Below are 25,944 nucleotides of genomic sequence, written 5' to 3' on the forward strand. Positions count from 1 at the left end.
ATAGTACCCTTCAAGTTAACTTCAGAATACCTTGTAGTACTCTTCAAGTTAACTTCAGGTTACCTTGTAGTACTTTTTGAGTTAACTCCAGGATACCATGCAGTACTCTTCAAGTTAACTTCAGGATACCTTATAGTTCTCTTCAAGTTAACTTCAGGATATAACCTTGTAGTACTTTTTAAGTTAACTCTAGGATACCTTGTAGTACCCAGTACCCTTCAAGTTAACTTCAGGATACCTTGTAGTACTCTTCAAGTTAACTTAAGAATATATTCTAATCAATTTTGAGCAGATAAGAATGTTTCAGATAGATCTTAGAATGAAACAACAAAGCCCTTTCAGACAAAACTTTGTAGCTATTCTAAGCCATGTTATTCTGACATTTGGAAACATTTCCTTGCGTTTGAACATAGACTATATTGCTAAGGATAAAATGCTATTCTTAATAACCACTGCAATTCGGAAAAAGCCATTCACAATTTCTTCTGTTCAGCAAAACTATTCTTCGGAAATATAACAAAAGGATACGGCACCGGGAATTCCCAGGCGGTCACTCATCCAAGTACTAACCCGGCCTGCAGTTGCTTAACTTCCCCGATCGAACGAGATGGGGTGTATTCAACCGAGTATAGCCGTATTCAATGATGATGAATTTTGCTTCTCTATATTTTCTCATTAATTTTACGGAAGAATGAAAACATACTAAAAGTTAATATTTTAAATTTTTTTTCATGTTTTCTATCTCGATGGAATTTTATTTGAGTTCGGAAACGCGCAACACGCATTTTATCTCCCGGAAATGATAAATCCGAGAGCACACCTCTCGGAAACATAGATCCGAGAGCACACCTCTCGGAAACAAAAAAATCCTAGAGCTAGGCTCTCGGTTTTTTTAATCCTATCGCCTCTCAAAAATAAAATCCGAGCGCCTAGCTCTCAGGAGCGATCGGACGGCGATCTGAAATGCGATCGGATCACCCTAGGACAGTGAACGTCGTCCAACTAGGAATAGCGAAATCCTATCGGATTAAAATCCACGCTAGAACAGCCGTGTAAGATTATTAGTTATTTTGGAATGTTAACGAGATGAGCGCGCGCACCAAGACTATCACATTGGATTTTGGAAATGTCGTTACATTTTCTGTACGATATGATCCAATAGATAATTACAATATTGATATCTTTATTATCCAGGAAAGAGTATGATAACGATGATAAGCATCAGCAGACTGTGGATTCGTACTTCAAGAATAGAATTATCGCCCCGTCCCCTTGTGTTTCCAAGTCACCCGCTACTCCAATACTTCTTGGTATGTGTACAGTTTGTCTTCTTAGCTTGTGTGGAAGAGGCAGCTTTTAAAATTCACGGTATTCAAGCGATGGTGCTCCTTTTAATGCTCAATTTTTCAGGGGAAAGCAAGAGTAGTCAAACCGTGTGTATTCGTGCTATCTTGTAGATATGATATTAGATATAGGATAACCTTTTGACCAACTACACCTAGACATGTTGCAGATGACAGTTGTGTAGGATAGACGGACTTTAATGAGATCCACTTTCTCATTATTCTATAATACATCAGAGTACTGCTAGCCAGCATGATTTAACATATTATTATCTATTAGTACATTTATTATAGATATTTATAAATAAAACCAAGTGTTTAATCTCAGCATTCTCCAATTTCCGGACCCCAGCCCGACTAAACAGTGGAGCAGGTCTGCACAGTACCCCTGCACTTGGTCACCATGGTAACCTGGCTGGGTTCAACACTCCGGGTAGGAGACTACCTCATCTTCTCATGTCCACCCCCGGCAACAGCTACTCTCTCCATATAGGTACTGTTTCTACTGTTTCTACTGTTTCTACTGTTTCTACTGTTTATACCGTTTGTACTGTTTCTACTGTTTCTACTGTTTCTACTGTTTCTACTGTTTCTACTGTTTATACTGTTTCTATTGTTTCTACTGTTTCTACTGTTTCTACTGTTTCTACTGTTTCTACTGTTTCTACTGTTTCTACTGTTTCTACTGTTTATACCTTTTGTACTGTTTCTACTGTTTCTACTGTTTATACCGTTTGTACTGTTTCTACTGTTTCTACTGTTTATACCGTTTGTACTGTTTGTACTGTTTGTACTGTTTCTACTGTTTCTACTGTTTCTACTGTTTATACTGTTTCTATTGTTTCTACTGTTTCTACTGTTTCTACTGTTTCTACTGTTTATACCGTTTGTACTGTTTCTACTGTTTCTACTGTTTATACTGTTTGTACTGTTTCTACTGTTTCTACTGTTTCTACTGTTGCTACTGTTTCTACTGTTTCTACTGTTTATACCGTTTGTACTGTTTGTACTGTTTCTACTGTTTCTACTGTTTCTACTGTTTCTACTGTTTCTACTGTTTATACTGTTTCTACTGTTTCTACTGTTTCTACTGTTTCTACTGTTTCTACTGTTTCTACTGTTTATACCGTTTGTACTGTTTCTACTGTTTCTACTGTTTCTACTGTTTCTACTGTTTCTACTGTTTCTACTGTTTATACCGTTTGTACTGTTTCTACTGTTTCTACTGTTTCTACTGTTTCTACTGTTTATACCGTTTGTACTGTTTCTACTGTTTCTACTGTTTCTACTGTTTCTACTGTTTCTACTGTTTATACCGTTTCTACTGTTTCTACTGTTTCTACTGTTTCTACTGTTTCTACCGTTTATACTGTTTGTACTGTTTCTACTGTTTGTACTGTTTCTACTGTTTATACTGTTTGTACTGTTTGTACTGTTTCTACTGTTTCTACTGTTTCTACTGTTTCTACTGTTTGTACCGTTTGTACTGTTTATACCGTTTGTACTGTTTATACCGTTTATACCGTTTGTACTGTTTGTACTGTTTCTACTGTTTCTACTGTTTCTACTGTTTCTACTGTTTCTACTGTTTCTACTGTTTCTACTGTTTTTACTGTTTGAGTGAGTGACAATTGCTGGCTGTAATATTCCCGCATATAAACTGGTCGTATCAGATTAGTATCACACACTGTAGACTGACCCCTCCCCATATCTCAGAGGATATGGACGCATCAGAAGCTAAAACTCCTGCTACTGGCAAGAGACGACTCACTCCGGACAAGAACCCACTGTTTAAAAACTCTCAGTTCGCTGCTTCCCCCTTCATTTCACCCATCCCTAAATCTCTCTCTTATATCAAGGTATTCATTTATCCGCAAATATTACTTATGTTGAAGTTCGTACTCGTAAATGTTAAAGTTCGTAATCGTTAAGTTTTTGCTGTAAATTAGCACAGTAATTTACTCCTAGATTCTATTGAATCTTCCTTTAAGATACATCGCCAGTTTCTATTCTATCTTGAGATTTCATCTCATGCAAATTTTCATTCTTACTTCAATTTTATGATCCACGTACAATATAAGTTCTATACAAGCTTTACTTTTAAGAGTATTCTAGGCTATTTACATTTATCGAGCACATTTATAAACGAACCCTCTCAGCGTCACCCTAAATGTCCTAAAAGAAGCCGAACAGACGGAGGGATGGAACGAGGAATAATGACTGGTGGACTCTCACCAGGGAGGAAAAGAGAAGGACCAATGTTGTCACCAGCTTTAGATTCGCCTGATACCCTCTTTTCTCCAGCTAGTAGTTTACCCTCTCCTGTTGGCAGTAATCTTGATTCTCCCGCTAGCAGTGATACCTCACCAGATGGTCTCATTGTCAAGGTGCATTTTGTTTATTTTCACAGTTTAGGAGATCTTTCTTATTTTTTATAATATTATGATCTAGTTGAATTATTATGTTGTGCAGCGTACCAAACTTATCGTGATTTACTTCACATCATGATATTGTGATAAATACAATGACAATCTCTTTTTGAGAAGCTGAAACCTTTCTTATATTGTATCTACTCTAATTACTTTTAAACTTTAAAAGGTTGCTGAAATTTAATCTAATCCCTTTATTCTCAGGCACATTTTCCAATGGAGTCGTCTCGTATAGAGAGCGGAACGGACATCAGTTCGGACGGAGAAAGAGAAAGAGAATGTAAGACTAAGATGGTGCAGTTTGGGTTGCAGGCTGGAATACAGCCCCTTGACATCAGGTTAGAAAGTAATTCTCTACTGAAACACTCCCTGGAGTGTTTAAGTATTCAGGATCCTGAATACCTGCTCGCGTCCATGGGGTGTTATAGTTTCACAATTAAAGTTGGGAAATGAGTCATAATATAAAATATGATTTTTGAATTTCGTTACATAGGAAGTTAAAATTCAAACAATTGATTTCACTGCTGATGGAATACAATTCTAATTTTACAGCAAGATATTAAAATATCGTAACCCTATGATAATAATAAAAAAAATTGAAGTTTAAGAACACCACTATTAAGATAAACTTAATCCTAGCAGTGTTTAATCTAGTCATCCCAGAAAATATCATGATAAAAGTTAGGACTGCTATCATATACTTGAAAATATATCGTTCATACTAAGATCAGAGAGAAACTTAAAATTAAAGAGTCCATATCCTAACAATTCAACCTCCACAATCCTCGCGTGAAATTGGCTACGAAACTCAAACTAATAGTGCAAACTAAATACTAAAATACTATCAAGCCTTACAGAGCTGTACGTTTTTCTTGTTTATCTCGAGTACCTCGTCATTCAGCTGGTTTCCTTTGTCTCCTACTTCCACGAAGTCTGAGGTTACAGTAAAAACATTAGTCTGTGAAATGGAACGCTACTAAGAACTAACACGCGTCTAATTGGCTTTAAAGATAAAGTTCGTCTCTCACCTAACGATTTGTATTCGCAATTAATCTACGTTTATTTTGCTTATTTGATTTTGAAGGCAGTAACATGTTAATGTAACTGCGTGTATAAAGTACCCATGAGTATGACGTTGATAGGATGGTGGTAGTCCCTGAGCTGCGCACTATTCACCTCCTGTAGTCGTGATATCTCACGTGAGTTACACAGTCTTGCTAGATACAGGTTACACGTGTCACCCAACCTGTGGTACCAGTCCACCTGAATCTGATAAAGAAAGGAATGTAAATGTTTTTAAATTAATTAAATTATTAAATTAATAATTAATTTAACTATTAATTAATTAAATTATTAATTACACACGATATTATTAACAGGGTTCATAAGTTTCATATAGCTATGTACTTAGATTTGTTCATGATACTCAAATCACAGATTTGAGTTTTTAAGTTTCGGCTAACTGTTAGTGCTTTATTGAGGTGACAGTTTTATCCAACCCACATGCACTCACCAAAATAAGGGTTTCTAACGTTTAAATCGTACAAAGATACATAATACAAAGATACATAATACAAAGATACATAATACAAAGATACATAATACAAAGATACATAATAGTAATACACAATAATACTAACGATATGGTGGTTGTATTTCTCCATGCGTTCTCTCGCGTACAAAGTGGTAGTTTCTGCGCAGTCCCCGTGTACTTTAATGGTGGTGTCCAGCTGGTAAATAATATAATATCAGTGTTAACATGCGTATTATAATATATAAAGCATATTATGTACTTATAATTATTATATATTATATGTCTATAATATAATCCGCATTATACATCATGTGAGTGTCAAATGTCAATACTAATAATATATTATGATATACTAATATTATGACTACTAATATATGATGTACTATACTAATAATATATACTCTATAATTAACTATAGTGATAATAAAAAGTGTTGTTATATCGAATACGGTAGTTAAGTATATTTTGTACCTTGACAATGCGGTGAACTCTATCATCGTTATATCCTATCTGTTTCTTCTGTTCCAGGAAGAGCAAAACTCTCTTGTTCGCCTGTACAGCCTGTCCCAGTGCGGGATTCCGGTTTATGTTCAAACCTGGAGCGAGGGATTGTTATTTTGAGTATTGTTATTTCTTATATTATTATTCTAGTATTTTGAAATGTTAACTTATATGCTATAGGGTCAAATTATAACAATTTGAACCGTTTGCTCCCGTTTTCTGAATATAGGGGGTTAATAAGAAAGGTACATAATAATATGAAACTCAAAAAAACTCACACACACACACACACACACACACACACACACACACACACACACACACACACACACACACCACACACACACACACACACACACACACACACACACACACACACACCACACACACACACACACACACACCACACACACACACACACACACACACACACACACACACACACACACACACACACACACACACACACACACACACACACACACACACACACACACACACATATAAATTACAAATACAGACACAATTACTCAGAATATAAAGATAAGATACCGGTGTGTTTGAAAGCCTGTATCTCCCTTGATGACACTTGGTAGGAAATATCGTGGTTATTATCATCCGTGTTGCTCAGTCTGATGACTACCACTTCATTTCTGTGCGAACCTGGTGTGTTAGCTAATTTTAGTTTTTAATTTCAATATTTAATCTAAAAACACACGAAATACTTGGTGTGGTTGAACCGGTGACTTTGGAAAATACTTGGTGTGGTTTACCCGGTGACTTTGGGAAATACTTGGTGTGGTTGAACCGGTGACTTTGGGAAATACTTGGTGTGGTTTACCCGGTGACTTAAGGAATTACTTGGTGTGGTTTACCCGGTGACTTTAGGAAATACTTGGTGTGGTTTACCCGGTGACTTAGGGAATTGGATTTTAACTAACCTAGCCAGGAGTCAATCTCTGTGAGAGCACGGGAGAGTGGTTTACTGTAGGCGCCGTTGTGGTACAGGTACAGTGTCTCACTGGCAATGGAGGCGTCTCTTTTCATCCTTTTTATCCGTTTTGAGTCTGCTTGGTCGACGAAACTTAGTATGTCCTTGGGAAAAAACGTCAATGTTGGCATAAAAAAGGAAAAGGCAGTGGCGAGTAAATGAATACAATATAAACGATGCAATGTGGACACTTTCTTCAAGTATGGCGTACCTATATTAGGCTACGAGGCAATAAATTAACGTACAGATGTCAAAACTTGTCTTATATTGCTACATCTTATTATGAACCTCTATTCCTTACTAACATTGTTACCAGTGTGTATCAAGTCATCCTCGGAAGTGCTTAGTACTTGTCTCTTCTTAACTTTCTGGGAGAGAAGTGATTACACTTTTATAACATGGTAGCAGTAATGTTCAACAAGACGTGTTCTTTTGCAAGTATGATCAAGGGCAACCCGTTCTTTCTTACCCGTTTTTGTTTCTCCGCATTTCCCTCCTCACCTCCCATGTCTTCAGTGCGTAGTGGTAAGTCTCTCTTTGTTGTTTTACTCCTCTCCTTCTTAAGGGAAATTGGAATCTGCAAGTTTAGGGTTAAGTCATCAGGTCACCAAGGGTACATTTGATTTGAGACCCAAATCGTAATACAAAATCATAAGTATGGGTACCTTGTAATGCCACATTATTATTGTCTAGAGAAAAGATAAATTCTTGTGGCTTTTAAAATATGAAGATACAATCTGGACCATTTTTTGAGCACATGGACGGAATGATGAACAGATAAACATTAAACAGGCAGTATTTTATCAATGATCATAATTCATGGACATGGTTAATTACACTAAACTATCTAGTTCGACAAAACACCATGATCTAGTTCAATGAAGTAGCAAGGTATGTACCTCAAATTCCTCAATAATTGTAGTTGCCTGTATTCTGACGCGGTGATGGTGTCGCACCTTCAGCTCGAAGTACCTGACTCCTGAACAAAAATCTTGTAGGTATATTAAAGTATATTTTGATATACTTTAATATACCTACAATTAGAAGATTTATATTCTTCGTTAAGATTTACATGATGAACTATATTTTTCAATCAGATTCGCAAGATAGGCCTGTTTTAGGACTAGTACATAAATTTCCATACAGATTGGTCAAAAATTGGCTGAGCTATGAGCTTAAAAAAATATGCCCATATTTGGGCATACGCTTTTGCCCAAATTCGCTTTTGCCCAAATTCGATAAAATTTCACTATTTTTTAATGAGACTAACTCTATGTGAAAGATATAACTCAGTGTTTGTTGAATATAGTGGATACTAAGTAAAAAGACCTCCATGAACAAAATTGGGAAAATTGCACGTAATATCTCGGTTCGGAATACTAGCCAAAATGACTTCATTAAAATTGAAATAACTCCATCAGTTTTCAATATTTTTTCAAGAACTTTTTGGAATCGATTAAGAATTGCATTTCAAGCTTATTTTGGGCAACAATTTTTGATGTAGGCCTCCAAGGAGATAGGGATATATTAAAGTATATTGTAGGTATATTGTAGGTATATTGTAGGTATATTAAAGTATATCCCCGGGTCAAAATCGGGAAAAATCCTACATTTTAATATACTTTAATATGGTTGGCCCCCCTCCCCCCAATCTTGTCAGAATCTGGACCTAGATTAGAAATTTTCCTATCTTTCAAAATCACATTATGACCACACAAAGCTCACCTGATAACATTATGACCCCACAAAGCTCACCTGACAACATTATGACCCCACAAAGCTCACCTGACAACATTATGACCCCACAAAGCTCACCTGACAACATTATGACCCCACAAAGCTCACCTGATAACATTATGACCCCACAAAGCTCACCTGACAACATTATGACCCCACAAACCTGACTGCAGCATCTTTGTAAAGCTCCTATCCTGGTTCCGAGTTCTACAGTCCGGCGCGCGTAGTCCGGGGATATATTCCAGGTGTCCGTACGCGCCTGAACCCGCGCTGTGTGCACCCGCCATCGTGAAGTTGGTGAGTTTCAGCCTGCATGCTCCTTTCACACTGAGTTGTTATCAAGGTAGAAATATCCTCGACAATTAGTAAACTAATGCAAACGTTAAGATTAAAGACATAATATTGAAGCCAGCGAACAGCAGATTATAATTGTGGACGAGAGTTGTCATCCTAGAGTCTGTAATTGTTACATTCTGGTTTTTACTCTACAATAACTCAATAAATAAGATAGATAATTAGTGGTGACATAGGTTAGAACTAAATGCTGAATTCTTATGATAATAAACCACGATTTACCATGAATGTTTCCTTTCCCGCTGTAAATCTGGGTTTCACTGTAGCAAACAGAAACAAGGAGGAAATACCAAATATTGCAGGTAACTTACCCGTTAATAGTGGGGTTACAGTGAGATATGGCTACAACACAGGTGACCTGCAAACAGAGGACTGACACTAAAATGTTAGCTGTTTTCAAAATCAGTCTTGTCATCTGCTCATCCGTGGCGGTTCTTACTCGCTTGTACTTTCTAATTCTATCCTAAATTTTCGGAAACTTTGTTGTATCATTTAGTTGATTTGGGGACTTAGTGAGGGAGCTAAGTAATAGCAAGCAACATTTTAAACCAGCAAATAATCCAATAAGTCAACTACAAGACGTGACATGACAAATTATTTGTGTGAAACACAAAAAGACGTGTGTTTTTTGTCAAGACGAGTAGTAACTTTAAGTGTTGACTGTAACTTACATCACAAAGACATCTAACGGTAGTTAATCGTTGTTTAGAAAACATTATAAAGTTACAGTTCAGTATATTCTTCAGCTTGTGATCAGGTCCTCTTAAAATCTGAAAATATATTTACACTATGCTGCTAGAAACGCTTCATGTGCATTACACTGCTGCTAGATACGCTTCATGTGCATTACACTAGGCTGCTAGATATGCTTCATGTGCATTACACTATGCTGCTAGATACGCTTCATGTGCATTACACTATGCTGCTAGAAACGCTTCATGTGCATTACACTATGCTGCTAGATACGCTTCATGTGCATTACACTATGCTGCTAGATACGCTTCATGTGCATTACACTATGCTGCTAGAAACGCTTCATGTGCATTACACTGCTGCTAGATACGCTTCATGTGCATTACACTATGCTGCTAGATACGCTTCATGTGCATTACACTATGCTGCTAGAAACGCTTCATGTGCATTGCACTGCTGCTAGATACGCTTCATGTGCATTACACTATGCTGCTAGATACGCTTCATGTGCATTACACTATGCTGCTAGAAACGCTTCATGTGCATTACACTGCTGCTAGATACGCTTCATGTGCATTACACTAGGCTGCTAGATATGCTTCATGTGCATTGCACTGCTGCTAGATACGCTTCATGTGCATTACACTAGGCTGCTAGATACGCTTCGTGTGCATTACACTATGCTGCTAGATATGCTTCATGTGCATTACACTGCTGCTAGATACGCTTCATGTGCATTACACTAGGCTGCTAGATACGCTTCGTGTGCATTACACTATGCTGCTAGATATGCTTCATGTGCATTACACTGCTGCTAGATACGCTTCATGTGCATTACACTGCTGCTAGATACGCTTCATGTGCATTACACTATGCTGCTAGATACGCTTCATGTGCATTACACTATGCTGCTAGATACGCTTCATGTGCATTCAAACGAAAACATTGTACCCAAAAACCAATTAATGTATAAATTAAATTAGGTTAATTTCGATGAATTCGGATATGGCCATATTCGTTTAAATGCAACCCATCTTGTTCAATCTGGGATGTTAAGGAGGTTCAGACCTTCATCGTCAAGTTCTATACCTGAATTGAAGTGTTAAAAATATTGTAGTAGTTGTACAGCAGTACTAAGGTTCTACTACAGAAGTAATCCCGATAACACTCGACCTCTTATCTGCCTGATCCAGAGGATGTCACCATTTTACCTTCACACAGACATCGAACGCTGTAAGAAGATGACGACAAGACTTTATTATTATATGTTATAAATTTTGTTCCAAATTATCCTTGAAACGTGCAAGGTAAGTATTCAAAAAGGTAAATAATAATAATAATATATATCAGAGATACTGAGCAGGTACGTATTTTTCTCGTTACCTTGTTCACTTTTAATTGATATCTAAGTTAATCAATTAATAGTTAAGTAGGACCCAAATTAACCGTACTACCTGATTTTCTATTCTTTCCCCTTTTCCCCATTGTTTCAAAAACTATATTATGCCATCGTGTTAAACCCAACAACACTTTTCCGTGTGCATGTGTTTGGATTGAGCTCTAGTAAATAATAATAATAATAATAATAGGATTGCAGATCAACTTATGAATTGCCTAACCAACGCTGATATCCCAGACTGGATGACATTGGGACGCACGTACCTGCTCATCAAGGACCACTCGAAAGGACCCATCCCAGGCAATTTCAGACCGATTACTTGCTTATCAGCTATGTGGAAACTGTTCACTGGTCTAATCTCAGATTCCATTTACCACCATTTAGACCAGCAAAAGCTCCTCCCCCCTGAGCAGAAAGGGTGCAAGAAGAAGAGTAGAGGATGTAAAGAACAGTTAATGATAGACAAACTCATCCTGAAGAACTGTAAACGAAGGAAGCGGAACCTGAACATGACGTTTATAGACTACAAGAAGGCGTATGATAGCGTCCCACACTCCTGGATTCTATCTTGTTTGACCATGTGTGGCATCTCTTCATGCATCATAGACCTGTTTGAAGCCTCCTTCAAACAATCGTATGTTAACCTGATGCTTGGTAAAGTTTCCCTTGGGAGAATTAAAATTAATAGAGGTCTATTCCAAGGAGACTCAGTCTCACCTATCCACTTCATCATTAGTCTTATACCCCTGTCCATTCTTTTGAATAAGCATGACATAGGATACTTTCTGGAGAGAGGAGGTCAACCGAAAGTGTCGCATAGGCTATATATGGACGACCTCAAGTTGTATTTTCGACGGCCCCAACGTTAATGTGGCTTTTGCTATGTGTTGGTTCAGCCGAATTAATTATTATGTAATCAAGTTTATTTTTCTCTTTTAGTTAGTTGTCATCCGGCCAAACATTAAGCAACTTATATTGCAGCACCATTTTTCAATTAGAATATTAAAATATGTCATTGTAATTTTGCATGGCTGAAATGTAACACTTGATTTGTATATATAATAATTAATTGAATTTTCAAATAAAAAAAAAGTATGCCGAGAGTGAAGACGAAATGCACACACTGGTTAATACCACAGCAGAGTTCAGCAGTGACATAAAAATGGAATTTGGGCTAGAGAAATGTGCCGTGGTGAAGGTGAAGAAGGGAGCAAGAGCCGTTTTTGAAGGCATCTCCCTACCCACAGGTGAACAGATCCATGAGTTGGAGGACGACGGCTATAAGTATCTCGGAATACTAGAAGCTAATGATATACTACACAAAGAGATGAAAGCACTGGTTACAAAAGAGTATATCAGAAGAGTTAAAAAGGTTTTGAAATCCCAGCTTCATGGCAGGAATAGTATACAAGCGATTAACACCTGGGCTGTACCTGTGATAAGATATGGAGCTGGAATTCTCTCATGGAATGCTGGGGAGACCAAAGCCTTAGATGTCAAGACCCGGAAACTGATGAGGATACATGGAGCTCACCACCCCCAAGGAGATGTTGATCGGTTATACGTCAGCCGTCAACTGGGTGGCCGTGGGCTACATAGTATAGAGGAAGTCGTTAAGAGAGAGGAGAATGCACTCACTACTTATGTGGTGAGAAGTAGAGACCCAGAACTGATTGCTCTGAAGGACTACTTTGTCAAAGACAAGATACTCTTGGGTGAAGAGATAGAGAAAGATATTGACCGAACACAACGCGAGGAAATCCGCAAGGAGAAATGGACTGCTAAAGTGATGCACGGACAGTTCCCAAGGCAGATGATGGGTACAGCAGACCCGTTAACCTCTTGGAACTGGCTCACCCAACAAGATTTGAAGAAGGAGACAGAAGGATTGTTGATAGCAGCCCAAGACCAAGCACTTAGGACTAATTACGTGAAGCACAGGATTGACAAAACACCTGGCTCTTCTCCCCTCTGCAGACTCTGCAGAAATCATTACGAGACAATAGACCACATACTGAATGGGTGCCCAAAACTTTCACAGACAGAATATAAGTGTCGGCATGACAAAGTAGCTGCCGCATTGCACTGGAGTCTGTGCAAGGAATACGGCTTCCCACGCAGTAAAAGGTGGTACGAACACCGGGCAGAGAAGGTGCTGGAGAACGGACAAGTCAAGATATTGTGGGACTTCCATGTCCAGTCGGACCACGTTATCGAACACTGTAGACCGGATCTCCTCCTGGTAGACAAGGTAACCAACGCAGCAACCATCATTGACGTTGCAGTCCCAGGAGATACCCGGATCTTGGATAGAGAACAAGAAAAGATTCTGAAATATCAAGACCTGAAAAGAAAAATTAAGAAGAACTGGAATTTACGAAAGGTCACAATCGTCCCTGTGGTGATAGGCGCATTAGGAACTATCACCATAAACTTTCGTAAACACCTCGACGCAGTCCACTGCAATCTGAGCATCTCTAATCTCCAGAAGACAGCTCTGCTTGGATCAGCCAGGATTCTCAGGATGGTCTTAGACATATAATATATTTGAGTGTATAATACACTGTAAATACTCTTTTTTTAAAGTTTAATTTTCACTGGGTACTCTAATAAACACTTTTTACCTGGTCCTCTTATTTTTCTTCCCTTGCTATGCAAGCCCTGTCTCTTGTTTATACAATTTTTAACTCGTATATTGGGTAGATTGAGTATTTATTATGGATTTTATATTGTTGTTAGCCCTGCTGATTTGTGTATTAGTAATGATTACCTATCTGATGGACTACGGTATATGCAGTTGATGGTAGTTTTCTCTTATTTTTCTTCTCTTGCTCTGCAAGCCCTGATTCTTGTATAAACATATTGTTTGATATAATATTGTATATTTTTGTATTGATTGTGGTATTTTGTGTGCCAGATTCAGCAATGGGTTCTTGCTGAATCACTGTATATTACACTCTGTGACTAGTCCCTTTGATCCATCTCTTGCCCTGCAAGCCCTGTTTCTTGTCTATACAGCATATAATTATCATGTATCACATTGTAGTATGTAATAAACATTTGTTGTAGTGTAGGATTGTTTGAATTTCTTTTTGCTATGTTTTATAATATTTATTTGTATAATTTGTGAGTGTTTCTCCCGCTTTTCTTCCCTTGCGCAGCAAGCCCTGTCTCTTGTAAAAACAACCTTGAAAGTTTTGTAGATACATATAGTTTCTACACCTTTATCCTCTGGTCCCTAGGGTCAGCTGATCCCGGGCCAGAGGAAAACTACCGACTGCCAAGGTCTGACGCCTAGGCAGTCGAGACCTCTTATTGAGACCCTTTATAATAATAGTAACTAGAAATTTATTCATCGCTTTATAGTCAAAAATAACTCAAAATCCAAAGATTCAGTTCAACCCATCTAAAGCGACACATGAACATGAACAAGAGAACTTAGAGTTTTATGAATTATGGTTATATATATATATGTACAAATATATATATATATTATATATATTTGGCCCAGGGTGGGCCAAAAGTCAGTACCCATACGTTGGGTCTTATACATCCGCCGTGTTTTATATTTGAGAGTTGCTGCTTTGCAGATGGCATACTGTACCTACTTGTTCGAGGATTCCGTCGCCAAAATTTGAAAATTCGAATATTTTAGACCACGCCCATTCAATATTAAAACACCTATATTGTTCTTTCTGAACATGTTGGACTCCTAATTTTTTTCTGAGACGGTAGATTATTAAATTTTGCATCTTATCTGAAAAAATATGTGAAATGGATTAGAAATGACGAAGATATCAAGCATTTTTTGTATCTCGTTAGCAAAATTGATTGGGTGATTATGTGACACCGTGACACGACACCTTAATTGGGCAGCCTTAACAATTCCCATAATGTTTAAGGGGGTGGTTAACGGGGGTCACCTTATCACGTGATTAGGTAAGCCAATCACCTGATCACATGTAATGAATAAACTCGTTATGCTTCGTATCTCGGTCATCTGAGAAGCTATAACTCTAATTTTTTCAGGACAAACGTAATTCAAATGGCCAAACACAATTCAGTAAAATTTAGCTCGATCCGACTATCCAAATTATCAAATAAATGCGAAAGTGAACCTTCATTTGAAAAAAATGAACACGAATATTTTTCGAGTTGACAAATTCCTCGAACCAGTGGTGGTATTAAGTCATACCAGAAAGAATTATTTCAATTGGGCAGTCAGTGACTGAGCTATAAAGGCTAACGTATGGGTACTGACTTTTGGCCCACCCTGTATATTTAATATATATATAGTAATGTATAGCTGATGTTGATTATGGTGGGATGTAGTAATGTAAAGTAATGTATAGCTGATGTTGATTATGGTGGGATGTAGTAATGTAAAGTAATGTATAGCTGACGTTGATTATGGTGGGATGTAGTTATGTATAGTAATGTATAGCTGATGTTGATTATGGTGGGATGAAGTAATGTATAGTATTGTATATCTGATGTTGATTATGGTGGGATGTAGTTATGTATAGTAATGTATAGCTGATGTTGATTATGGTGGGATGTAGTAATGTATAGTAATGTATAGCTGATGTTGATTATGGTGGGATGTAGTAATGTATAGCTGATGTTGATTATGGTGGAATGTAGTATTGTATATCTGATGTTGATTATGGTGGGATGTAGTTATGTATAGTAATGTATAGCTGATGTTGATTATGGTGGGATGTAGTAATGTATAGTAATGTATAGCTGATGTTGATTATGGTGGGATGTAGTAATGTATAGCTGATGTTGATTATGGTGGAATGTAGTATTGTATATCTGATGTTGATTATGGTGGGATGTAGTTATGTATAGTAATGTAGAGCTGATGTTGATTATGGTGGGATGTAGTTATGTATAGTAATGTATAGCTGATGTTGATTATGGTGGGATGTAGTTATGTATAGTAATGTATAGCTGATGTTGATTATGGTGGAATGTAGTATTGTATATCTGATGTTGATTATGGTGGGATGTAGTTATGTATAGTAATGTATAGCTGATGTTGATTATGGTGGGATGTAGTAATGTATAGCTGATGTTGATTATGGTGGGATGTAGTAATGTATAGCTGATGTTGATTATGGTGGGATGTAGTAATGTATAGTATTGTATAGCTGATGTTGATTATGGTGGGATGTAGTTATGTATAGTAATGTATAGTTGATGTTGATTATGGTGGGATGTAGTAATGTATAGTAATGTATAGCTGATGTTGATTATGGTGGGATGTAGTAATGTATAGCTGATGTTGATTATGGTGGGATGTAGTAATGTATAGCTGATGTTGATTATGGTGGGATGTAGTAATGTATAGCTGATGTTGATTATGGTGGGATGTAGTTATGTATAGTAATGTATAGCTGATGTTGATTATGGTGGGATGTAGTAATGTATAGTAATGTATAGCTGATGTTGATTATGGTGGGATGTAGTAATGTATAGTATTGTATATCTGATGTTGATTATGGTGGGATGTAGTTATGTATAGTAATGTATAGCTGATGTTGATTATGGTGGGATGTAGTAATGTATAGTAATGTATAGCTGATGTTGATTATGGTGGGATGTAGTAATGTATAGCTGATGTTGATTATGGTGGAATGTAGTATTGTATATCTGATGTTGATTATGGTGGGATGTAGTTATGTATAGTAATGTATAGCTGATGTTGATTATGGTGGGATGTAGTTATGTATAGTAATGTATAGCTAATGTTGATTATGGTGGGATGTAGTAATGTATAGCTGATGTTGATTATGGTGGAATGTAGTATTGTATATCTGATGTTGATTATGGTGGGATGTAGTTATGTATAGTAATGTATATCTGATGTTGATTATGGTGGGATGTAGTAATGTATAGCTGATGTTGATTATGGTGGGATGTAGTTATGTATAGTAATGTATAGCTGATGTTGATTATGGTGGGATGTAGTAATGTATAGTATTGTATAGCTGATGTTGATTATGGTGGGATGTAGTTATGTATAGTAATGTATAGCTGATGTTGATTATGGTGGGATGTAGTAATGTATAGTAATGTATAGCTGATGTTGATTATGGTGGGATGTAGTAATGTATAGCTGATGTTGATTATGGTGGGATGTAGTAATGTATAGCTGATGTTGATTATGGTGGGATGTAGTAATGTATAGCTGATGTTGATTATGGTGGGATGTAGTTATGTATAGTAATGTATAGCTGATGTTGATTATGGTGGGATGTAGTAATGTATAGTAATGTATAGCTGATGTTGATTATGGTGGGATGTAGTAATGTATAGTATTGTATATCTGATGTTGATTATGGTGGGATGTAGTTATGTATAGTAATGTATAGCTGATGTTGATTATGGTGGGATGTAGTAATGTAAAGTAATGTATAGCTGATGTTGATTATGGTGGGATGTAGTAATGTATAGCTGATGTTTATTATGGTGGAATGTAGTATTGTATATCTGATGTTGATTATGGTGGGATGTAGTTATGTATAGTAATGTATAGCTGATGTTGATTATGGTGGGATGTAGTTATGTATAGTAATGTATAGCTGATGTTGATTATGGTGGGATGTAGTTATGTATAGTAATGTATAGCTGATGTTGATTATGGTGGAATGTAGTATTGTATATCTGATGTTGATTATGGTTAGATGTAGTTATGTATAGTAATGTATAGCTGATGTTGATTATGGTGGGATGTAGTAATGTATAGCTGATGTTGATTATGGTGGGATGTAGTTATGTATAGTAATGTATAGCTGATGTTGATTATGGTGGGATGTAGTAATGTATAGTAATGTATAGCTGATGTTGATTATGGTGGGATGTAGTAATGTATAGTATTGTATAGCTGATGTTGATTATGATGGGATGTAGTTATGTATAGTAATGTATAGCTGATTTTGATTATGGTGGGATGTAGTAATGTATAGTAATGTATAGCTGATGTTGATTATGGTGGGATGTAGTAATGTATAGTAATGTATAGCCGATGTTGATTATGGTGGGATGTGACGCACTGTTCCTGACACGTGAAATGTTTAAATATAATTAATATTATATCTGGTCTCAATAATAGGTCTCGACTGCCTAGGCATCAAACCTTGGCAATCGGTAATTTTCCTCTGGCCCGGAGTCAGTTGACCCTAGGGACCAGAGGATAAAGGCGTAGAGAGTGTGTGTATTTACAAAAGTGGTTGTTTTTACAAGAGACAGGGCTTGCAATGCAAGGGAAGAAAAACGGGAGAAACAAACACAAAATGCATATTAAATGACTTAGCAAATAATTAATATTATTATTATTATACCTGAACAACTAGGTTCTTTTAAGTAAGTGAATTCACGATGTAATGATACCCTTCAATTATACCTTTCAATGATACCTTTCAATTATAATGGAGATTAAACTGATGGAGATTTGTATGTACATAACGAATATTATTATTATGATTTACCTAGGTTGAAGCAACAAGGCTCTTTTGAGAAGGTGAACTCTGTCCCTATCGTGCAAGTCACTTCATTGCTCCCTTTGTTGAGAGCTTCTGGGTCAGAACAAGTCACTTCCACGACGGTGCCTGGGTCTACTGGAAAATTGGCTGCTGTCTTAATCGTACTTGTCCACTCAGCCTTCAGTCCAGTACATATCACTGTACAAATATTGCCGTTAGTAATTTGTTTAAAAAAGTTTGACAGTTCACATAATGTTTTATACAGTGCTAGATACTAACTACCAATAAGAATTTCTATGCAGTTCACAGGCACATTAAACTATTATGGACGTATTACAATCTGAATCTACATTTATCTTCGTATCTTAGATTTTAGATCTTCAACTACCAAGTTACCTGTTAGAGGTCTGTAGAAATCAGAGGCAGTTTCAGAGTAATGGAACTTTATCTTTGCAATGCTCCTGCTCCTGCTCAAGTAAATGCTCCAGTCACTGTCACTACACGTTGAGTCTGACATCAGGGTGTTGATCACCTCCACCTCGTTACAGTGTACCACTAGTCTGATACCTGAGGTTCTAGTTAACGTTACCCTCCATACGTATACCTTGTCTCTTGCAGTAGGTAGGTCAGTAAGGAAGTTAGTGCGGTCCGAGCTGCAATACATGATATGGTACTTAGGAGTAGAGGTGAAGTAGAGTAAGAGTCCTCCTGCAAGGTCTTCCTGTGAAGTGTAGAACATCACCCACGCTATATCTTCACTCCCTAGCGTGCTATCAGTCTTTATTTCAAGAGAATACTGCTCCAGATTGAAGTCTATATATTCATCATGTTGTACTGCTACCCAGCCTGTTGTTATTACAACGTTATTATCTTAAAGTAGATTACAGTACATCAGTTGGTAGATAAAAATAAAGTAATTGCTTTGTTGATAATATTTTACTTATGATTGTAGTATCATGAGTAAAATATTATCAACTAAAGCAATTACTTTACGATTGTTGTGTTATGAATATATTATATAATATTGGGTCGATAGTTCATCTTACGTACGATAGTTCATCTTACGTACACGTTTTGACATTTCATTTGATTAAAATATCATTTCACAAATATTATCTGACTGCAAAAATATAAAGATGTGTAAACAAAACCATTGTGAATGGTGATCCTACCTTCATCTAGATCCTCAGCAGCATTCTCAATAATCAGAAGGGATAGCAGCAAGATTATCCGCATTGTTATATCACACCGTACTTGATGCCTAACAATAGAAGTCCAAAATAAGCCATAATAATTAGTTTTTAACTAATTACAACACTAACAAGCATTTCGCCGCGGTTAAACCACACACGATCAATTTTCCCTGCCATGTACCATTAATTCTTTTAAGTGAAAAGCGTGACTGGAGAAAAAGTGCACCATATTCACATGCATGGTAAAAATTGACGATTTATTTGACCAATGCAGCGCCGCGCATCAACAATAAATGAATCCAGAAAATTGCGGAAAATAACTTTGCGAAGGAGGAACTTCACTTCAATTAATTAACACATGGCTAGCGTCGCGCGCAGCATAACAGACGCTTCAATTCCTCTACTTATTCCCTACGATCTTTTTGCCTTCGGCAATAGTAGGAAAAAAATCTATTACATTTATTGAGTATCATGTAACGTGATGGAAGTATTTTAAGCGGGTAATATCCTGTCCAAACCCAGGATAAATAGTTCAAGGGGGCTATATTTATGAGTCGCATTTGAACTTGATTTCTCTTGGAGAATTTCTCTTTAGACTCTTAACTTGCGAACAAATTGAAGCAGCAAACTTTAGGCTAGAAACTTTATTGAATTGAAATAATCATTCCACGTAACAACGTCTTCTTCAGTTCTGTAATAAAATTGTTAAACATATGTAAAAATTAACGACGGAAAGAAATTTAAAATAACATTAAAACAAAAACAGAGAAATAAAATTTACGAAATATGACCCAAAAATGTAATTGCAAAAAATGTCAAAACAACAAAAAATACGACAAGAAGAAATGTAAGCTAATACAACTAAATACTGTACTACTCATGATACTAAACTAATTAGTAAACGTAAAACTGGTTGTTCAGAATTCACAGTTCATGTGTAAAAACTAATGATAAAATCAGCACTTAAGCAACGATAACTCGGTTGTCATGGTTACTATCCAAGATAGTCCTATCAATACATTATTTACTAGTTAAACATCGACTAAATATTTGTACAAATAACTCAACTCAGAACGATCATTCATTTCAGGACTTAATCTCAATATATACATCGCTTCTACAATCTTTCTACGAACAGTTTTACTCTGTAAATCAAGTAACTTAAAAGATAAAACTGGGGTTCGGTTAGGATGTAGAGATGCGTAGTGCTGTCCAACCCCATTCTCTGGATGTGCTCTAGGATTCCTAGCAGCCTGTCTGTGCTCCATCAGACGAGCATGGAGGCTTCTCTCAGTTTCCCCACAGTATCTCTTACCACATAACTCGCAAGTAACTAAGTAAATAGCTCCTTTTGTTGAGCATGTTGTTCCTGTGAGTCTAGGGCAGATCTCACAATTGTTAGGGTTACCAAGGTCACAAGTCTTCTTATCCAGTGGACGAGAGCGGCAGAAGATGTCCTGTAACTTCTTACCAGGTGTAAAATAACTCTGATGGGGAGTTATTGGGTCATATTTCGTAAATTTTATTTCTCTGTTTTTGTTTTAATGTTATTTTAAATTTCTTTCCGTCGTTAATTTTTACATATGTTTAACAATTTTATTACAGAACTGAAGAAGACGTTGTTACGTGGAATGATTATTTCAATTCAATAAAGTTTCTAGCCTAAAGTTTGCTGCTTCAATTTGTTCGCAAGTTAAGAGTCTAAAGAGAAATTCTCCAAGAGAAATCAAGTTCAAATGCGACTCATAAATATAGCCCCCTTGAACTATTTATCCAACCTGGGATTACCTCGATCCAGTATTGGGCTTACCCGTCAATTTCTTAGCTTAGGTGAAAAACTAAAAGTCACGGAACAAAAGTTATGTTTTATGAAGAAATGCAAAGCTACTAGGATTTTTCCAGCATTCATTTTGAACAATTGTAATTTGAATACAGACATTTTATTTCCTAATCATCTCCCTCTGGACTTCTCTGTGTTGTTACATAAGATCCGCATCCTCAGTTTAAATCAATGTATTAAACAGTTATATACGGACATCAATTGTTTGAAACAACACATTTGTGATACTAAACACCAGTTATATCTTGTGTTCTCGAATCAGTGGTGTCTTCATGAAATCTTGTCAGTATTTGAGACAAATAATCTAGACGTTAAACGTGATTACAAGGAGCATCTTCAGAATAAGTTTTACTGGTTACTTCAGAAGCATTACCCCTATAGTCCTCCTCCTCACACCACTATCGTGGATCCATCCACCCCTACATCACGAGTTACTGTTATTGATTGCAATCCTGAGGAACCACTGAACGTTACGGAGGCCGAGCTGGACATCTTATCACTCGGTCCAAAATTCGCATTACCTCGGAAAGTGGATGAATCGTTGATAAAAGAGGTTGAAGTGAACTTGACTGAATGTGCGTATAAGTGCAGATGGAAACGTAACAACGAATCCAACGTACCTAACGAAGCTCTGAACCCAGGACAGTTAGATTCTTTGTACAGGCAAGCACGCAAGAAGAAATGCCCGTTTCAACGACCCTACATCCCTGCACCACCGAACGAAGATCCACAACTCGAGATGGACTTGAAATTGTTCAACCGGTTTATGATGAGCATCCTGAGAGCACCAGATATCCAGCCACCATCAAACCTCACTTTTAATCAGCGAACTGGACTACGTACTCTCAAGGAAAGACCGAACATTCACATCTCGAAGTCTGATAAGTGTGGCGAGTTTGTCGTGACTAGTGTTGATACGTACCGGACGCTAACGATCGAACACCTGAACAAGAGCACTTCTGGAGTCTACGAATGGGTAGAGCCCACCCGTTCGAGTTACGGAGTACGCAGACCTGTTCAACGACCTACTCCTATAACGTATCAGAATCAAATTAACAAGAAATGTGCAGATATTGAATCAGAGTGTAATAGGTTGTGGCGGACTATTTGCAGTAACCATATGGAATTAGACTCACGTATTGAGGATTTATTTATTAGCTCGTACTCTACATTACCTACTATGTACACCCTGGTGAAGACACACAAGTTCCCACCTGATACTGACTACTCTCGTATCAACTTGGAGGATATGAAAGTTAGACCAATCGTATCGTGTTGTGGCTCACCTACAGAAAAGTTGGCTTGGTTAGTTACCGACATTATCAGTCCTTTGTTGAGAGAAGTACCTACTCATATGTACGATATCTACAGCCACCTGGACATCCTCTGTAGGCTACCAGAGAGTGAACTAAAAGGTTTACAGTTCTTTACAGCGGATGTATCAGCTTTGTATACGAATTTGAATATCAATGAGTGTATTGAGACAGTTATTGAATTTGCAGAAGAACATTGGAGTAAGTTAAGTACGTATTGTTTAAGTTTATCAGAAATTAGAGGTATCTTTACAGTAGTTTTGACGAATTCTTATTTTACATTTAATGGGAGACTTTATAAACAACTTTTAGGTTTATTCATGGGTTGTAGACCATCCCCTCCTGTAGCGATTATTAGAATGTGGAAATTCGAGCGTAATAGTATATATTTAGACAGTTATTACATCAGTAACCCTGTTCGGTTCTTATACAAACGGTATGTAGATGATGCTGGTTCCTGAGCCAAATCCAGAGAAGAAGCACTGGATATGTTACAACGCATAGCCGACCAGGATCCCGATAACAGAATCAAGTGGGAGATCGAGTTCCCGTCTACCCCTGCGGATTTTGTCCCGTTCCTGAGTACGGAAATCCGGATCGATGAGGAAGGAAAAGTGCACCACAGATTCTACAGGAAAACCAAGAACAAGGGGATAACATTACACCAGAAGTCACACCACCCGGACTCAGTGAAGGAGGAGTGTAAGAAGAACTTCTACCGTAATGCCACCATTGCTTCCTCAGGACCCCAGGAACTCGATCATTCAGTTAAGATCATCGATGATCTCTTAAAGAAAAATGGACACCAACCTCTGAGTCATAACGCAAGGAACAGGAGGACTAGGAGAAGACGTCAAACCACACCTGACTCTGTCCCACTCACCTTACCATTCATCTCTGGAACAGTTTGTAATAAGATTCGCAACTACATCAAATCTAACAAACTCCCCATCAGAGTTATTTTTACACCTGGTAAGAAGTTACAGGACATCTTCTGCCGCTCTCGTCCACTGGATAAGAAGACTTGTGACCTTGGTAACCCTAACAATTGTGAGATCTGCCCTAGACTCACAGGAACAACATGCTCAACAAAAGGAGCTATTTACTTAGTTACTTGCGAGTTATGTGGTAAGAGATACTGTGGGGAAACTGAGAGAAGCCTCCATGCTCGTCTGATGGAGCACAGACAGGCTGCTAGGAATCCTAGAGCACATCCAGAGAATGGGGTTGGACAGCACTACGCATCTCTACATCCTAACCGAACCCCAGTTTTATCTTTTAAGTTACTTGATTTACAGAGTAAAACTGTTCGTAGAAAGATTGTAGAAGCGATGTATATATTGAGATTAAGTCCTGAAATGAATGATCGTTCTGAGTTGAGTTATTTGTACAAATATTTAGTCGATGTTTAACTAGTAAATAATGTATTGATAGGACTATCTTGGATAGTAACCATGACAACCGAGTTATCGTTGCTTAAGTGCTGATTTTATCATTAGTTTTTACACATGAACTGTGAATTCTGAACAACCAGTTTTACGTTTACTAATTAGTTTAGTATCATGAGTAGTACAGTATTTAGTTGTATTAGCTTACATTTCTTCTTGTCGTATTTTTTGTTGTTTTGACATTTTTTGCAATTACATTTTTGGGTCATATTTCGTAAATTTTATTTCTCTGTTTTTGTTTTAATGTTATTTTAAATTTCTTTCCGTCGTTAATTTTTACACATGTTTAACAATTTTATTACAGAACTGAAGAAGACGTTGTTACGTGGAATGATTATTTCAATTCAATAAAGTTTCTAGCCTAAAGTTTGCTGCTTCAATTTGTTCGCAAGTTAAGAGTCTAAAGAGAAATTCTCCAAGAGAAATCAAACCCAGGATACATAACATAAAGACTTTGTTGTAACTTTGCATGAAACTTATTTATAAACAACAATAATTTATTATCACGGTGTCGCACTTTTTACTAGATAAAGTACACTAAATAGTTTTTACTGCTAAATAGCACGTCTCTGTTTACTACATAAAATACACTAAATAGTTTGTACTGCTAAATAGCTCGTCTCTGTTTACTACATAAAATACACTAAATAGTTTGTACTGCTAAATAGCTCGTCTCTGTTTACTACATAAAATACACTAAATAGTTTGTACTGCTAAATAGCACGTCTCTGTTTACTACATAAAATACACTAAATAGTTTGTACTGCTAAATAGCACGTCTCTGTTTACTACATAATATGCACTAAATTTAGTTTGTACTGCTAAATAGCTCGTCTCTGTTTACTACATAAAATACACTAAATAGTTTGTACTGCTAATTAGCTCGTCTCTGTTTACTACATAATATACACTAAATTTAGTTTGTACTGCTAAATAGCTCGTCTCTGTTTACTACATAAAATACACTAAATAGTTTGTACTGCTAAATAGCACGTCTCTGTTTACTACATAATATACACTAAATTTAGTTTGTACTGCTAAATAGCTCGTCTCTGTTTACTACATAATATACACTAAATTTAGTTTGTACTGCTAAATAGCTCGTCTCTGTTTACTACATAAAATACACTAAATAGTTTGTACTGCTAAATAGCACGTCTCTGTTTACTACATAATATACACTAAATAGTTTGTACTGCTAAATAGCACGTCTCTGTTTACTACATAATATACACTAAATTTAGTTTGTACTGCTAAATAGCTCGTCTCTGTTTACTACATAAAATACACTAAATAGTTTGTACTGCTAAATAGCTCGTCTCTGTTTACTACATAATATACACTAAATTTAGTTTGTACTGCTAAATAGCTCGTCTCTGTTTACTACATAAAATACACTACATAGTTTGTACTGCTAAATAGCTCGTCTCGCTCAGGTGTTGTGGTTAATATTTAGGTTTCCCCACTCCAAAGAATGTTCAAGGTAGTTTTTATGGGCACAACTAACTAGAGCAGATTTTGAACACTCTAAAAATTTGTTTCTACCGCGCCGTTTGGGAGGCACTTCAATAGGGGTGAAAAAACCGTATTTGCAAATCAGCGAAAATATGGGTGCGTCGTGATGTTTTGGGTTAGAAAGGTCCCAGAGACCCCCAAATAAGTGCAAGTAATAATTTCAA

General features: G+C 36.9%; 5 protein-coding genes and 1 pseudogene across 7 annotated transcripts; 2 read left to right on the plus strand and 4 right to left on the minus strand.

Moving 5' to 3' along the window:
* Positions 1 to 521: 521 nt before the first annotated feature.
* On the minus strand, positions 522 to 640 carry LOC134825604 (5S ribosomal RNA; annotated as a pseudogene).
* A 1,037-nt stretch (positions 641 to 1,677) lies between these two features.
* On the plus strand, positions 1,678 to 4,421 carry LOC134824826 (uncharacterized). Its single transcript, XM_063836802.1, has 5 exons — positions 1,678 to 1,836; positions 3,060 to 3,202; positions 3,503 to 3,730; positions 3,977 to 4,110; positions 4,412 to 4,421. Exons 1-5 carry the CDS (start codon positions 1,800 to 1,802, stop codon positions 4,419 to 4,421), a joined length of 552 nt encoding a protein of 183 aa, XP_063692872.1. The 5' UTR covers positions 1,678 to 1,799.
* On the minus strand, positions 1,875 to 2,998 carry LOC134825396 (probable serine/threonine-protein kinase clkA; the record flags this gene model as incomplete). The annotated part of the gene is made up of 2 exons (XM_063837574.1): positions 2,973 to 2,998; positions 1,875 to 2,829 (listed from the first exon to the last, which is right to left on the minus strand). Coding segments are annotated over exons 1-2 (981 nt in total), but the record flags the coding sequence as incomplete, so codon positions are not given.
* LOC134825239 (uncharacterized) lies at positions 4,409 to 9,286 on the minus strand. 3 transcript variants are annotated; one of them, XM_063837389.1, is made up of 10 exons: positions 9,201 to 9,286; positions 8,699 to 8,862; positions 7,268 to 7,777; positions 7,104 to 7,166; positions 6,749 to 6,902; positions 6,360 to 6,470; positions 5,778 to 5,902; positions 5,413 to 5,502; positions 4,894 to 5,041; positions 4,409 to 4,705 (listed from the first exon to the last, which is right to left on the minus strand). In XM_063837389.1, the coding sequence occupies exons 3-10, from the start codon at positions 7,304 to 7,306 to the stop codon at positions 4,617 to 4,619; spliced, it is 819 nt and encodes a 272-aa protein (XP_063693459.1). In that variant the 5' UTR covers positions 7,307 to 7,777; positions 8,699 to 8,862; positions 9,201 to 9,286; the 3' UTR covers positions 4,409 to 4,616. The 3 variants fall into 3 exon arrangements, with proteins under 3 accessions (XP_063693459.1, XP_063693458.1, XP_063693460.1); XM_063837388.1 differs by lacking the exon at positions 9,201 to 9,286 and having other exon boundaries at positions 8,699 to 9,008; XM_063837390.1 differs by lacking the exons at positions 8,699 to 8,862; positions 9,201 to 9,286 and having other exon boundaries at positions 7,268 to 7,788.
* A 1,901-nt stretch (positions 9,287 to 11,187) lies between these two features.
* On the plus strand, positions 11,188 to 13,523 carry LOC134824827 (uncharacterized). The gene is made up of 2 exons (XM_063836803.1): positions 11,188 to 11,635; positions 12,121 to 13,523. The coding sequence occupies exons 1-2, from the start codon at positions 11,188 to 11,190 to the stop codon at positions 13,521 to 13,523; spliced, it is 1,851 nt and encodes a 616-aa protein (XP_063692873.1).
* Positions 13,524 to 18,466: 4,943 nt separating this feature from the next.
* LOC134824828 (uncharacterized) lies at positions 18,467 to 19,707 on the minus strand. Its single transcript, XM_063836804.1, has 3 exons — positions 19,644 to 19,707; positions 18,868 to 19,317; positions 18,467 to 18,669 (listed from the first exon to the last, which is right to left on the minus strand). Exons 1-3 carry the CDS (start codon positions 19,705 to 19,707, stop codon positions 18,467 to 18,469), a joined length of 717 nt encoding a protein of 238 aa, XP_063692874.1.
* Positions 19,708 to 25,944: the final 6,237 nt, after the last annotated feature.

The sequence above is a fragment of the Bolinopsis microptera genome, chromosome 13 (assembly GCF_026151205.1).
Source record: "Bolinopsis microptera isolate Bmic1 chromosome 13, MBARI_Bmic_1.0, whole genome shotgun sequence".
Taxonomy (NCBI): Eukaryota; Metazoa; Ctenophora; class Tentaculata; order Lobata; family Bolinopsidae; genus Bolinopsis; species Bolinopsis microptera.